We start from the raw sequence: 15,010 nt of genomic DNA, 5'->3' as shown, positions 1-15,010 counted from the left end.
TTCATGATGAATAAATGTTTTCAGTTGTCACAAAGGCAAGTTTATACATTCAGGCATTGTGTTGAATTATTAAGATCAGCGAAACGTAAAAAATCTATTAAAATAATATTCAATACAAGTTCATGTACAAATGTATAAGAAATGAATTGTATGATATATCCTTGTCACCAAAAATTGATGTTTAGTGACGTGATGTAAATTACATTTGTCTCTGGCTTACTGAGAAAAAATGACATAAATATATAAATTCCTGAATAGTACGATCGCAGCCATTATCGGATATCATTTCTAGACAAATCAAAGACAATTATAAAACTGGTAAAGTTGTGTTTCAATAAGTTTGAATTTCTGAAAGCTTGCAGGGCAAAAGTCCCCGAAGTTGCAGAATCACTCATTTTTAGTAGGCCTAAATGGAAAAATAGGCAGTAAAGGAATTTACCCATTGAGCAAATCTATCGGGTTTGTAGATTTCTAATTGCGTGTACCGTGCACAAATAATATGACGTATGTCGCGTTCAAAACAACTGGGAACTCGGAAATGTCTGACTTCAGTGTGTTCAAGACAACTGGGAACTCGGGAAAAGTCGTTTTGAGCGGTCATCCAACTCGGAATTTGACTTTCCGAATTGAAGATCACTGACGTCATGATTTGACCTCGTAAATTTTTAGAGTTCCCAGTTGACGTGAAAGTACCATTTAAGATGGAAAGATTGCTTGCTGGGAGTGTTTTGGGGTTTGAGAGCAATGGCGGAAGCAGAAGTAATGCTTGATTCTGTTGGCGCGAGGGAAGATAGAGGAAATTAGTGTAATAGGCTACTGTAACATCTAAGAATGGAGCTAAAAAGGTGTAAAGTTGTAAATCAAGATAAGCCTCGGTATGATAATGCGTCATTCCTTGTTGGAGTGCGATTCATGAGCAAGGATGTTGTTGGGGGAAACTTGTTTGTGGTCACAAAGATAGTGAAGAGTGCATTGGACTTGTGGAGTCAGTCAGAGTGACCAAGAGTGGTATGATATTGATTTCATGTGTGTCAAAAGAACAGGTCAAAGCACTGGGGATGTACAGTACTATCAACACATGAAGTGGAATGCTATGATTATCAGAGTAGGGCACCGATAAAAAGTGTCCTATCTGGCATCTCGGTGGATGTTGAGGCTTCGTGTAAGGCTGGGATATATGAGATATGTGGTGCAAGCTTATGAACAAAAGCCACTTCAGTGTCATAAATGTAAAACGTTTGGCCAAAGTATTTGCAGATGGAATCTTCTTTTTTTGACTAGTCTGTGATGGGAATCAAGTTCCAGAGTGAAGGAGGCCAAAGTAGGAAGGATCAGGGCTGTCGAGAAGGCCTCCTATGCAGATGCAGTGAACATTGACGAAGTAGCGAGTAGAGTTCATGTAGCTATGGCAGTGGATGATGCTCAACAGTATGTGGGTGTCAGTCAGTTGAAAGGTTCTGAAACACTAACACGGAGCCCAAACCGGATGCGCGCATGCGCCATCGTGCGCCATCGTGCATACATTTATTTTGTCCCCCTACACCAAACGCAATCTCAACACGCAGGTTAAAATATCAAAACAAACTCTGAACCAATTACATTAATTTGGGGACAGGTCGAAAAGCATTAAATATGTATGGCAATTTAGCTAGTTAGCTTGCACTTGCTAGCTAATTTGTCCTATTTAGCTAGCTTGCTATTGCTAGCTAATTTGTCCTGGGTATAAACATTGAGTTGTTATTTTACCTGAAATGCACAAGGTCCTCTACTCTGACAATTAATCCACGGCCAACCGAATCGTTTCTAGTCATCTCTTTTTCATCTTTGAACTTATATGGTGATTGGCATCTACACTTTTACCATGACAAATGGCAAAACATTTCGTCTTTCAATCACCCACGTGGGTATAACCAATGAGGAGATGGCACGTGGTTGGTTACCTGCTTCTCTAAATCAATGAGGAGATGGGAGAGGCAGGACTTGCAGCGCATCTGCGTCAGAAATAGAAAGGACTTATATTTTAGCCCTTGGCATTGCAGACGCTCGCTGGCGCATGCGAGCAGTTTGGGTGCAATAATTGAATAACATGAATCCTACATTTATTTTGCGATGCTCGCGCACGCAACGTGTCCGGTCTGGTCAGCATGTAATCCTGAAGAATGTTGATTTTGTTGCATTTATTAATTTTACAGGACAAACTAAATCACTGTGAAAGCGGCTAAAAGGTTCTTGGATCTGCAGGATTTCACTGCTGAAACATTGCAGGGAATACTGTCTGAAGATGCATCCCCCTCTCAGGCCCCAGAGGTTGTGTACGGATCTGACTACATTTGAATAAGTGAAGTAGTGTTTTGTTTTTTGACATTAATATGAGTGTGTTTCATAAATGTTTAGTTAAGAAACAAAATCGTTAAAGTAGCTCCGTTTTTACCCCACCCAATAGGTGGCGGCAATGCACCTTTTTGGATGTAGTCTGCCAATAAAACCTTGACGAAGAAGAAGAAGAAGAAGAAGAAGAAGACGAAGGTTGCTTGCTTTTTAGTTGCTTGTCACTTCCTGAATTTAGGATACGATTCTCTGTACTATAGTGGTATGTTTATCAGATCCTCGACCACAAAGCAAGCTATACAAAGATATTGAAGTGACTTTCCCTACTAAGAAAAAGTGAAGACAATCATTTGTTGAAGGCTTGTCTTGACACTAACCATGGACTATTGGGTAAGTGAATAATAGGCTTTTTTTTAAATAGGATTTTCTCTCTTTCTCTGGATAAATGTAAATATTGCTTGAGCCATGTAACGTTAGATAACTCCGTGTGTCAAAAAGCATACAAGCAGCAGGTCTCACTGATAAATTATTTACATTATAACAATTAAGTTTACTGTGTTGCTGCAAGCGATAGTAAAGCGTCCAGAACAGTGGAGCGAAGTTTGCCTACACACAATCATGTTGCTTGCCCTGGAGCGCTAACGTTACGGTGTTGACATAGTTCGCGCATTGTTAAAGTGATTCTAGCACATATTCTTACTATTTGAATAACACCCCTGGCATTTATAATTATTTTGAAGTCGATCCTTTTTCAAGTGCGAGGATAATTTTCTTCAGGGTAGTTTATTTGTGTATGTATTCGGAGGGAATAATGTGGCATAAATACAGATCAAGAATCTGATATGGAAAGGTCAAGATTCTTCTAAGATACATTTTGTCTTAACTGCCTCAACAACTATTCACTCTTGCAGGCATAGCCTTCTAGTTGTAGGTTTGATTTTCTTTTAGTTTGCAGTATAATAAGGGGTTTCTGACAGTTATTAGAGTGAATAACTGACCAGATGCATTCTAGAAATGTGGCAAACTTGTCAGAAATGTCAGTGTTCTGAGTATGGACTAGAGTCACCTGTAGCTTGACAGGTTCTTTCTTCACATTCAAATGATCCAGGTTCTTTCTCATATTCAAATGTAATGACAACTTTATGATCAAAAACTGTTTCTCCTGCAGGCAATCTCCTTTGCAGTGATTTAAGACATAGAAAGCTAGCTTTTACTGAAGGTTCAGCACCCCAACCCCTAGAAAAATCTGAATAAAAACAAAATATTTAAAAAATGTAAATTATATGTTAAAAAATAAATAAATAATCTTCACAAAAGTAGTGCACTGGGCCTTTACTAGTCCTCTATTAGCGGACCTATATAGCCTTATATGACTATAGACTTACACAGTATATAATACAATATATACAGACATCAGCAGCCACACGTACTGTACGTCTTTTGACATCAGTACCTTCAACACATTGTGCCTTGAAAATGTGTTTTTTATCACTTGAACTACAGATGTCGGATCTTAATTTGACCCGTTTAGTCGCAAGAGGAAAATAATCCTGCAGCAGGAGGATCTGAATGTCTGAAGAAATATTTACAATCGCCACAGGGGGGTGTTTGTATACTAGTGCTGAGTGATTTAAAACAACGAATGGAAAGATATCGGTTCAATTATTTGAATTCCATTTCGTTCAGGGTTTTTTCTGTGAGCTCAATTAGCACATTTCGCAGTTTCTCTATAGATAAATCAGATCATGCTTGAACTGTGTAATGTAGTAGGGAGTTGTAATTTCCAACAGGCCAATATTCACGCCTATTCGCGCCTACTTGTGTGTTTCTTTTACGGTCTGTGTTTCTTTTATGCCTGCTACGAGAAGAGACCAAAGAATGCGCGATCGAGAGGGATAGAAAGCAGTTGCATCGCAAGGTATCTCTACCTGAAAATACATAATCTAAGTGATTGATCGTTAGTATTCAGCAGTCATAAAAGTATGCCTTATTTACTTTAAAGAACTACTAAAATAGTGATTTGTCAGACAGCATAGGCAGCAGCTCTATATTGATGATACTTGGAATTAAATAATTGTCATCAAATAAAACAAATGTAATAAACAAAACAAAAAGATGTTATTAATTTAAATAGGTGATTATTAATAAGTGAAAAGTAGTAATGGGCAGTCACAACCATCATGGGACTTTAATTAATTTTACTTTTAGTGTTTTCAACCCACATAATGTATAGTGTGTTTTAATGTTTAAAAAACTATTGAAATCCAAAACGTGATGATTTTTTAAATAATCGAACCGAAACCGAACCGACCTCAAGCAATAAAAGCTCAGCACTATTGTATACAATGCACTACCATACCTACATTGCCTTAGACTAGTTCAAGTATCCTATGTAGCTCTAGAAGTGCAGGACGGGTAGGTGGCGTGCGGGTTGAAAAAAGAGAAAATAACACCTTAAAAAATCCATAAACATTGAACAAGAATGATACATTTATCTATAGGCTACATTTGAGATTTTTCTTATATTAGTTTAGGCTATCTGGCATTCGTACATAAGTCTAAGCTTTAAAGGCCTAACTGTACGCATGGCTAATAACCTATAGGCCAATCGCCAAATGCTTTTTGGAACAGGCAGAAAAAGTTAAGAGGCAAAAACGACAATGTCAGAGTTGAACTCCAATAAGAGAAAAGCTGCGAAATGGAGAGATGAAAATGAAGAGAGGGGAAGGTTAGAAAAGTCATGTTTTGGAAAGATTTGGTGAAGTGGTAGAAGAGGACGATTGTAAGGCGCTATACGAGTTCGACAGTCACAAAACGGGGACTTCAAATAGGACTGGCACGTCGAGGGAACTGTGGCCTAATGTTCAGATGGGTTAAATGGAAACTGAAATCTGGACACTAATTGTAGGTCTACAACCTCTCATGGAAGCCTTCATTTGAACTCCTGCAGAATTAAGCATTTCTTGCAGTAAAAGAATACAGCAAATGTAGGGTACATTTTTATTCCGGAACAGGAACTTTACCAATGTTGACTAGATTGAATTCTAGCGATTTATGACATTCTGGCGAGCAAGAGTTTATTTAGTCTTCTAGGGTAGCATATAGGCTAATGACAGTCACAGAAGAAAAGCTGCATGTGTTTAATTATAGACAAGTTGACTAATGAATAGAGAGAGAAAAATGTGCAGTTTTATGTTTAGAAGTAGCTTTAAAAAATGTCTAAATTCTCTCAACCTCAATGTGTAGAATAGTGTGAGATTAGCTATAAAACTGCACATTTTTCTCTCTGCCCCATGACAATATGTGTAGAATTGCTGGAAATTAGCTTTAAAATGGCAACATTTTCTCTCAGCCTCATGGCAAAATGTGTAGAATAGTATCAGATTACCTATAAAACTGCACATTTTTCATTTAGAATAGTATAGAATACACTATATACATATGAGATGAGTAATGCCAGATATGTAAACATTATTAAAGTGACTAGGGTTCCATTCCTTAAAGTGGCCAGTGATTTGCAGTCTATGCCTATAGGCAGCAGCCTTTAATATGCTATTGATGTCTGTTTAACAGTCTGATGGCCTTCAGATAGAAGCTGTTTTTCAGTCTCTCGGTCCCAGCATTGATGCACCTGTACTGACCTCGCCTTCTGGATGATAGTGGGGTGAACAGGCAGTGGCTCGGGTGGTTGATGATCTTTTTGGCCTTCCTATGACATTGTAGGTGTCCTGGAGGGTGGGTAGTTTGCCCCCTGTAATGTGTTGGGCAGACCACACCACCCTCTTGGGAGCATTGCGATTGCAGGCGGTGCAGTTGCCATACCAGGCGGTAATACAGCCTGACAGGATGCATTCAATTGTGCATCTGTAAAAGTTTGTGAGGGTTTTAGGTGACAATCCAAATTTCTTTAGCCTCCTGAGGTTGAAGAGGTTCTGTTGCGCCTTCTTCACCACACTGTCTGTGTGGGTGGTCCATTTCAGTTTGTCAGCGATGTGTATGCCAAGGAACTTGAAGCTTTTCACCAGTGTACCCTCTGCTGTTTCCTGGAGTCCACAATCATCTCCATTTGTTTTGTTGATGTTGAGTGAGAGGTTTTTTTCCAGGCACCACACTCCAAGAGCCCTCACCTCCTCCCTGTAGGCTGTGGTGTCATCGTTGGTAATCAAGCCTACTACTGTTGTGTCTTCTGCAAACTTGATGATTGAGTTGGAGGCGTGCTTGGCCATGCAGTCATGGGTGAACAGAGAGTACAGGAGGGGGCTGAGAACGCACCCTTGTGGGGCCGCAGTGTTGAGGATCAGCAGAGTGGAGGTGATGTTTCCTACCTTCACCACCTGGGGGCGGCCCTTCAGGAAGTCCAGGACCCAGTTGCACAGGGCGGGGTTCAGACCCAAGCCCTTGAGCTTAATGATGAGCTTGGAGGGGTACAATGGTGTTGCATGCTGAGCTATAGTCAATAAACAGCATTCTTACATAGGTATTCCTCTTGTCCAGATGGGATAGGGCAGTGTGCGGAGTGATGGCGATTGCATCGTCTGTGGATCTATTGGGGCGGTAAGCAAATTGAAGTGGGTCTAGGTTGTCAGGAAAGGTAGAGGTGATCTGATCCTTGACTAGTCTCTCAAAGCACTTCATGATGACAGAGGTGAGTGCTGCAAGGCGATAGTCATTAAGTTCAGTTGCCTTTGCCTTCTTGGGTACAGGAACAATGGTTACAATCTTGAAGCATGTGGGGACAGCAGACTGGGATAGGGAGAGATTGAATATGTCTGTAAACACAAAAGCCAGATGTCTGTGATTATCTGTAGTCCCTGCCACATATGTCTCGTGTTAGCCGTTTAATTGCGACTCCACTTTATCTCTATACAGACGTTTGGCTTGTTTGATTGCCTTGCGGAGTGAATAACTACACTGTCCATTCTACCAGTCACCTTGCCATGGTTAAATGTGGTGGTTCGCGCTTTCAGTTTCACGCGAATGCTACCATCTATTAACGGTTTCTGGTTAGGGTAGGTTTTACTAGTCACAGTAGGTACTACTGAGAAACTCAGTCCCGTATACGTGTCTAGATTATTTTTGCAAGCTACCCGGAATATATCCCAGTCCATGTGATCAAAACAATCCTGAAGCGAAAAGATAATTGCATTTGTTTCAATGTTTTCAAAAAGTAAAATGAATAGTCTGATGATTTATGCATCAAAGAAAAGTGTCTCGGCTCAACTAAATCGAATTTGGATAGGGTCAAATGCATAAACATCTTGACAGTTTTTCAAAATGAAATAGTAGGGCCACACAATACAGGCTTTCAATCCACGACAAGGACGATTTACAAATGCCAGCATCAAACTGAAAGTACAGTAGGTCTATGCTACTGTAGCTGGCGCATAACAGCTTAGCAATGGAAATCACACCTACTGTAAGAGCCATCCACTCAAAAGACCATAAGTATATTGACAAATTATACACAGCCTAACTATAAAACGTGGGCTAGCTAGCATCCGCACTGGAGGAAACTTTATAGTTCTACAGTAGGCCTACATCTGTCAATCAACTGATGGCACAACTGATGGGGCTGCTTTTCATGGTTCGGGCTAGGCCTCTTAGTTCCAGTGAAGGGAAATCATAACACTACAGTATACAATGACACTCTAGACGATTCTTTGCTTCCAACTTTGTGGCAACAGTTTGGAGAAGGCCCTTTCCTGTTTCAGCATCACAATGCCCTGGGGTACAAAGCGAGGTCCATACAGAAATAGTTTGTCGAGATCATTGTGGGAGAACTTGACTGGCCTGCACAGAGCCCTGACCTCAACCCCATCGAAGACCTTTGGAATTAATTGGAATGCCGACTGCGAACCAGGCCTAATCGCCCAACATCAGTGCCCGACCTCACTAATGGTCTTGTGACTGAATGGAAGCAAGTCCCCGCAGATGTTCCAACATCTAGTTGAAAGCCTTCCCATAAAAGTGGAGGCTGTTATAGGAGAAAAGTGGGGACCAACTCTATATTAATGCCCATGATTTTGGAATGAGTTTTCGACGACCAGGTGTCCACATACTTTTGGTCATGTAGTGTATGTGCGCCTTCTGGTTGGTATTATCATCGGAACAACTTGGACCTTTTTTAACAGACTAAGGGCGATTTATCTATTTGACAAGTATTCCGTACAATTGATATAAAGTATTTAAAATCAAATCAAACTTTATTTGTCACATGCGCCAAACACAACAAGTGTAGACCTTACCGTGAAATGCTTACTTAACAAGCCCTTAATCAACAGTGCATTTCAAGAAGAGTTATTTATCTTTACCAAATAACTATAGTAAAAAATTATAAAAAGTAACACAATAAAATAACGAGGCTATATGTAGGGGGTACCGGTACCGAGTCAGTGTGCGGGGGTACAGGTTAGCTGAGGTCATTTGTACATGTATGCATAGTCACTTCACCCCTACCTACATGATAAACCGCGAGTAGCAGTAGCGTACAAAATAAATGGAGGGGGGCTGGGGGGGTCAATGTAAATAGTCCGGTGGCCATTTGATTAATTGTTCAGCAATCTTATGGCTTGGGAGTAGAAGCTGTTAAGGAGCCTTGTGTTCCTAGACTTGGCACTCCAGTACCGCTTGCTGTGCGGTAGCAGAGAAAACAGTCTATGACTTGGGTGTCTGGAGTCTCTGACAATTTTATGGGCTTTCCTCTGACACCGCCTATTATATATGTACTGGATGGCAGGAAGCTTGGCCCCAGTGATGTACTGGGCCGTACACACTACCCTCTGTAGCACCTTAAGGTCCCCGCCATACCAGGCGGGGGGGATGCAACCGGTCAGGATGTTCTCGATGGTGCAGCTGTATGACTTTTTTGGGGATCTGGGGACCCATGCCAAATCTTTTCAGTCTCCTGAGATCTTTTCAGTCTCCTGAGGTGGAAATTTACCCCCCTTTTGTATGAATGGAAACTAATGTTGGTGTAGCCTACTGTTATTATTTAATTTGTTTTCTATTTCTTTTATGCATTAAATGCAACTGTCTTTAAAATGAAGTGTCTGGTATAGTCATTTCCTATCCAGATCTGGGTCAAATATCCCTTCACTGTCCATATTTTAAATGTGTAACTAAATGATGTCAATCCCCCGATTTGAGGTATTTATGCCAGAAGGGCGTGTGTCGGAATCGAACCCACGGTAGGTCTATGTGCGCAATGAAGGCAGCGGCACAAATTAACTCAGTGTTGACAGTTGAAGCTTAGATCATGGTATTTGACTTCATTATTTGAATTTTATTTTCCATAAAATACAGACCTTAGAACTCTAAGAATTCATAAAATGTGTTTGCCAAGCCAGTGTTGATACTAATGTTTATGATCACACTGTTTTCCCCTTGATGTCTCTCATAGCAGTGGCCTCCTCACACCCAGTACATTTCCATGAGAAATACGACCTCCCCTTGGAGACAACAAAGGTCTCCTTACAGAATACTGTTGGCCTGGGAAAACGGATGCATGGGCGTTTACACAACAATAGGGAGAACAAAATAAGCGTGGGCTTCAGACCGGGCTAGGGCACTGCATTATTTCTCCTAATGCGAAAACGGCCACGAAAAAAATGTTTTGTGACGGACAAACGTATGTTATTTAAAAAATGTCAGAAAGAAATGTGTCGGGTAACAAATAGTACGTACGTGGCAAAAGGGTTTATATCTGTTGCACCAGAACTTTCCTTTTGCCCTGACGCAAGATAACACCATTTAATCTCTCCAGTTTATGGCATATAAAAAACTTAAATGTGGCACTGGATGCTCGCTCAGCGCTGCAGTCTGTGCTACAGAAGCACTGAACTCAAAAGGGAACTACAGCTTTTGCATACATATTTAAAAAGTCCTGACAAAACGTTCGTTTTTTTCTCTCACCATTTTAGATGGAGAATGAAACCTAATCCTATGATAATGCATAAACATTAGCTGCCCATCTGATACATGGCCGCTGCTGGTCACATAGTATGTTTCTCCCAACTCTGCGCTATTTCGCCAACCTTGGCAAACCTGTCTGAGATTAAACCTAACAACTGTCGTCAATGGGTGTATTCTTGTGATTGAAAGGCAAAGCTTTCATTCAGGTTCATCCATTGCAGAATTAGGGTTTGTCATTAGTATAGGCTAGGCCCCTGCCTGTAAAACTACGGTCAGTAGTCTTTATTACGTAAACCATTTTTTTTTATGTCATACTGTTTCTTTTTTTTGCTGTGACTTTTACTAGACCTGGATTGACGTGATTCCATTTAAGCAAGTAGTCAGTCGTCAATTAAAGCCCACATTTCCAATGAAGTAACTTAAAGTGTTTGCAAACACACTCTGCGTTGAGCATGGTTAGTTTGCATGATGTCATTGTACTGCATCACCAGTACCTATTATATTTCCCCCAAGGCTTTATGCGATGTTCGATTCAGTGGTTAGGAATAGTGGTTATTCAAATTACTGTCTTGTGGACCTTAAGCTTTTTCCTATCTGATTATAGGAGACCTTCGTGGATACTACCTTTTTTGTTATCAAGCAGAAACGCACAGTGTTGTAAAAAAAAAGTAGTGATCTAGAGATAAACACATTTTACCGCACTCATGAAATTAATGAATTATTTACTATAGCCACTGATTTGGGAATAGGCTTAATTTGTCAAATGCAGATACGGTATGAGCAGTTTTTCCTATATTCCACACCTGAAATAATGTATTCCTTACTGAATGTATTTTGTATTTGGAATACGTTAGACGAAGTAATTTGTTTTTGAGTTGATTGATAATGAACACCTGCATGTTATTGCACTTCCTCTGCACTCAAATTAACACCAAGTGAATTTGTTTGGGGAGGGAAAAGTGTCTGAGGTTTCTCTCCTCCATTGGCTAAAAATGTTACGTCTAATGGATGACAGGGGCAGAGTGTAGTCAGCTGACTCCTATTCCTCCACCTCACCTGGTTGTGGGATTTAAAAAAAAATGTATTTCACCTTTTTATTTAAACAGATAGGCCAGTTGAGAACAAGTTCTAATTTACAACTGCGACCAGGGCGACCTGTCACTCTAAAGACTAGTTGGATTTTGAAGTAGCAGATTACCCAAATCACTTTCTCTCTAATGTAATGTCCGCAACTGCGTGTCTACAGAGCGAAATAAATTGAACCGTAGCGCGAGTCTTCTGGTGTAAGTACTTGTCATTAGTAGACACATTTACTAATACTAGTACTAGTTGGGTATTGTATTTCTACTTTCGCAAAGATTAAAGTTGACTGATGGTGTGTTGAACTGTGTACGATGGAAAGTGTGATGTCAATTGATTATGAGGGAATTGCATTGTGACTTGTGTGTTTTAAGGGTTTGTCATTTCGATCTTGTATAACTTTAGACCGTCCCCTCGCCCATACCCGGGCGCGAACCAGGGACCTCTGCACACATCAACAGTCACCCTCGAAGCATCGCTCCACAAAATCCGCGGCCCTTGCAGAGCAAGGGGAACTCCTACTTCAAGGTCTCAGAGCAAGTGACGTCACCGATTGAAACGCTATTTAGCGCGCACCGCTAACTAAGCTAGCCGTTTCACATCCGTTACACACAGGATGTAAATCTGCTATTGGGGACATGATTAAATGACGGTGATATGTGGTGACAGTCAGTGTCTGTGGCTAGGTTTCCATCCAACTGGCAAAAGAGTTTTATGTGAATATTCTAAAGTCCATATTGAAACATTATGCACATTTTCCCACCAGAGATGTTTCCATCAAATTTACTTGGTGCGGATAAAAGGCTGAGTGATGCACATAAAAATTACTTGTTTTTGTGACCAAATTGTGTACTGAACAAAAATGTTAATGCAACATTTTCAAAGATTTTACTGAGTTCATTTGAGGAAATCAGTCAATTGAAATGCATTAATTAGGCCCTAATCTAAGGATTTCATATGACTGGGCAGGGGTGCAGCCATTGGTGGGCCTTGGAGGGCATAGACCCAACCACTTGGCAGCCAGGCCCACCCACTGGGGAGTTTTACCCTTCAAAGGGGCTTTATTACAGACAGAAATACTCCTCACAATTCCTGACATTTAATCCTAATAAATATTCCCTGTTTTAGGTCAGTTAGGATCACCACTTTATTTTAAGAATGTGAAATGGTAGAATAATAGTAGTGATTTAGTTCAGCTTTTATTTCTTTCATCACAGTCCCAGTGGGTCAGAAGTTTACATACACTCAATTAGTATTTGGAAGCATTGCCTTTAAATTGTTTAACTTTGGTCAAACGTTTCAGGTAGCCTTCCACAAGCTTCCCACAATAAGTTGGGTGAATTCCTCCTGACAGAGCTGGTGTAACTGAGTCAGGTTTGTAGGCCTCCTTGCTCGCACACGCTTTTTCAGGTCTGCCCACAAATATTCTATAGGATTGAGGTTAGGGCTTTGTGATGGTCTCTCCAATACCTTGACTTTGTTGTCCTTAAGCCATTTTGCCACAACTTTGTAAGTATGCTTGGGGTCATTGTCCATTTGGAAGACCCATTTGCAACCAAGTTTTAACTTCCTGACTGATGGCTTGAGATGTTGCTTCAATATATCCACATAATTTTCCAGCCTCATGATGCCATCTATTTTGTGAAGTGCACCAGTCCCTCCTGCAGCAAAGCACCCCCACAACATAATGCTTCCACCCCGTGCTTTCTTGGTTGGGATGGTGTTCTTTGGCTTTTGGCCAAACAGTTCTACTTTTGTTTCATCAGACCAGAGGACATTTCTCCAAAAAGTACGATCTTTGTCCCCATGTGCAGTGGCAAACCGTAGTCTGGCTTTTTTATTGGCGGTCTTGGAGCAGTGGCTTCTTCCTTGCTGAGCGGCCTTCCATGTTATGTCGATATAGGACTTGTTTTACTGTGGATATAGATACTTTTCTACCTGTTTCCTCCAGCATCTTCACAAGGTCCTTTGCTGTTGTTCTGGGATTGATTTGCACTTTTCGCACCACAGTACGTTCATCTCTAGGAGACCGAACACATCTCCTTCCTGAGCGGTATGACGGCTGCGTGGTCAAGCAAAGAGGCACTGAATTTGAATGTAGGCTTTGAAATACATCCACAGGTACACCTCCAATTGGCTCAAATGATGTCAATTAGCCTAGCAGAAGCTTCTAAAGCCACAACATCATTTTCTGGAATTTTCCAAGCTGTTTAAAGGCACAGTCAACTTAGTGTATGTAAACTTCTGACCCACTGGAATGTGATACAGTGAAATAATCTGTCTGTAAACAATTGTTGGAAAAGTACTTGTCATGCACAAAGTAGATGTCCTACCTGACTTGCCAAAACTATAGTTTAACAATAAATTTGTGGCGTGGTTGAAAAAACTAGTTTTAATGATTCCAACCGAAGTGTATGTAAACTTCCAACTTCAACTGTATCTACAACCAAATATTTTAAATCAGAAATGTTTGGGATTCCAATAGTAGAAATGCAGTCCTCAATTGGGGTCTTGAGAGTCAGTAATGCTGATTTGGTTATAAAATTAATCTATGATCTTCAATGTGTTTGAGAGCGATTTAAGATACGTTGTCTAGATATAGTAAAATATCGTCTGCATATAATGAGATGAATTGATAACACCAATTTGCCAAAAATCTAATTATTTATTTTCGATTGAAAAGTTGCCTGGGCCAGATGTTCCATGGATAATAAAAATAGCAAAGGACAAATAAGTAAGTCTCAAGATGGGACGACAACATTTTGGAAATCAGTTTTAATTTCTGTGTTTATCAAAGATAGGGGATGATTATGAGAACACTGGGTGGCATCCTTACTTTTATAAAAAAAAGGTAACATTTGTGCTGTCTTCGCATCTCTCTCAAGTGAACAGCTGTGTTAATCATTTTGGGCATTAGTGGACTTAATTTCGTTTCAAAAGGTTAAATATAACAAAAATAACTTTTCTCTGACGATGTCATTGTTCTGCCATGGCCAGCAAAGAACCCGGATTGCAATCCCATTGAGCACGTTTGGGACCTGTTGGATATTGCGGGTGAAGGCTAGGGCCATTCCCCCCCAGAAATGTCCGGGAACTTGCAGGTGCCATGGTGGAAGAGTGGGGTAACATCTCACAGCAAGAACGGGCAAATCTGGTGCAGTCCATGAGGAGAACTGCAGTGCACTGCAGTACTTAATGCAGCTGGTGACCACACCAGATACTGGTGGTTACTTTTGATTTTGACCCCCCCTTTGTTCAGGGACACATTATTCCATTTCTGTTAGTCACATGTCCTGTGGAACTTGTTCAGTTTATGTCTGTTGAATGTTATGTTCATATAAATATTTACACAGGTTAAGTTTGCTGAAAATAAATGTAGTTGACAGTGAGAGGATGTTTTTTTTTTTTTGGCTGAGTTTGTGCATGTAGTCCCCACGGCCCACCCAGAAAATCCATACACGTTGCATAGCAGTACAGATGGAGCTACAATTGGAAATGAACAATGTCATCTCTCTATGTTCCTAGAGTGCCTTGGAGGTGTACAAGGAGATGCTACTGCTCTACCTGGAGGAAGGCAAGCGACTTGTGAACACCAACTGCGAGGAGCTGGAACCCTGGCAGATCATTGGAGCTACTCTCGTATCTACCCTAGGAGCAGTCTGGGTCAAAGGCTTCTTGTTTCAGCAAGAAA

At 40.6% G+C, this 15,010-nt stretch overlaps 1 protein-coding gene across 2 annotated transcripts in view; it reads left to right on the top strand.

Annotated features, from left to right (window-relative positions):
• Positions 1-2,478: 2,478 nt before the first annotated feature.
• The window catches only part of LOC139409464 (sphingosine-1-phosphate lyase 1), a 38,145-nt gene continuing 25,613 nt past the window's right edge, over positions 2,479-15,010 (top strand). The window contains exons 1-2 of one of the 2 annotated variants that reach the window (XM_071154644.1): positions 2,479-2,718; positions 14,845-15,010. In XM_071154644.1, the coding sequence (XP_071010745.1) occupies positions 2,707-2,718; positions 14,845-15,010 (178 nt within the window). In that variant the 5' untranslated portion in view covers positions 2,479-2,706. The remainder of the gene's footprint in view (positions 2,719-14,844) is intronic. The other variant, XM_071154653.1, reaches the window with a different exon arrangement.

Source organism: Oncorhynchus clarkii, chromosome 1 (genome assembly GCF_045791955.1).
Source record: "Oncorhynchus clarkii lewisi isolate Uvic-CL-2024 chromosome 1, UVic_Ocla_1.0, whole genome shotgun sequence".
NCBI lineage: Eukaryota > Metazoa > Chordata > Actinopteri > Salmoniformes > Salmonidae > Oncorhynchus > Oncorhynchus clarkii.
This window is presented reverse-complemented; position numbering and strand designations above follow the sequence as displayed.